At 41.7% G+C, this 1019-nt stretch overlaps 1 protein-coding gene across 1 annotated transcript in view; it reads left to right on the top strand.

The window, feature by feature from the left end:
- Positions 1 to 237: 237 nt before the first annotated feature.
- The window catches only part of LOC118416364 (leucine-rich repeat-containing protein 15-like), a 21844-nt gene continuing 21062 nt past the window's right edge, over positions 238 to 1019 (top strand). The window contains exon 1 of the mRNA XM_035821457.1: positions 238 to 989. Within this exon, the coding sequence (XP_035677350.1) occupies positions 238 to 989 (752 nt within the window). The remainder of the gene's footprint in view (positions 990 to 1019) is intronic.

Raw genomic sequence — 1019 nt, 5'->3', positions numbered from 1 at the left:
TACTTATGACATGTATAAGAAAGTTAAAGATAACCAAAATGCGGAAGAAAAATGTGGGTTTAGTTCCGTGACACTACATAACATATTGTATCTTCTTTTTTCTCTGAGAATGGACAGGTAATGAGCTGAACAGATGGCTGCTTCTTCTTTTGATCATTTTGAGGGAAATCGGAACAAGTGTTGGTCGTAGAATTTTTTCATCACACTGTACAACGATTCTCTTTCCTTACAGGTAAAATGGCTTACATGCTAAGAAAACTGCTGGTTCTTTTGCTGGTTGGTCCCGGTTGGTCCTGGTTCATCTGGAATGAAAATGAACCAACCACGCCCTGCAGCAACAGATGTCCATCAGACTGTGACTGCAGCAACAGAGGTTTCATCAGTGTTCCCCAGCATCTACCCACAAGTATCACTGAACTTCACCTAGAGGACAATTCCATCACAAGCCTGTTTTCGTCTGACCTCTCCAGGTACAAGTGTTTAAAAGGACTATATTTGAATAGAAATCAGATATCTATTGTGCAGCCTGGAGCATTTTCAGATCTTGTACACCTGACATATGTACACCTTGATTCCAACCAGCTAAAAAGCATTCAGTCCGGTACATTCTCAAATATACCTAAGCTGATAGATTTGTTCCTGCGCCACAACTATCTATCTAGCATTCCGTCTGGAGCATTCTCAAATCTACCCAGTCTTGAAAGTTTGGCTCTAACAGGCAATGGCCTGACCCATATTCAGCCTGGCGCATTCTCAAATCTACCCATGCTGAGACGATTGTGCTTGAATGTCAATAACCTAACTAAAATCCCTCCGGATTCATTCTCCAATCTACCGCAGCTCCGAAGGCTGGACCTGACCTCAAATCGGATAAGTAACATTGATTCTGATTTGTTCTCAAAGATGCCTCTGCTCGAGTTATTAGTTATAGCGGATAACCAGATAATTATCAGTCCTGGTATCTTCTCAAACCTTAACCAGCTCCAACGGTTAGAGCTAAAGTCCAACCATATAACTGA

Source organism: Branchiostoma floridae, chromosome 5 (genome assembly GCF_000003815.2).
Source record: "Branchiostoma floridae strain S238N-H82 chromosome 5, Bfl_VNyyK, whole genome shotgun sequence".
NCBI classification, from domain to species: domain Eukaryota; kingdom Metazoa; phylum Chordata; class Leptocardii; order Amphioxiformes; family Branchiostomatidae; genus Branchiostoma; species Branchiostoma floridae.
The sequence above is the reverse complement of the archived record's forward strand: the minus strand, read 5'-3'. Positions and strand labels throughout refer to the sequence as shown.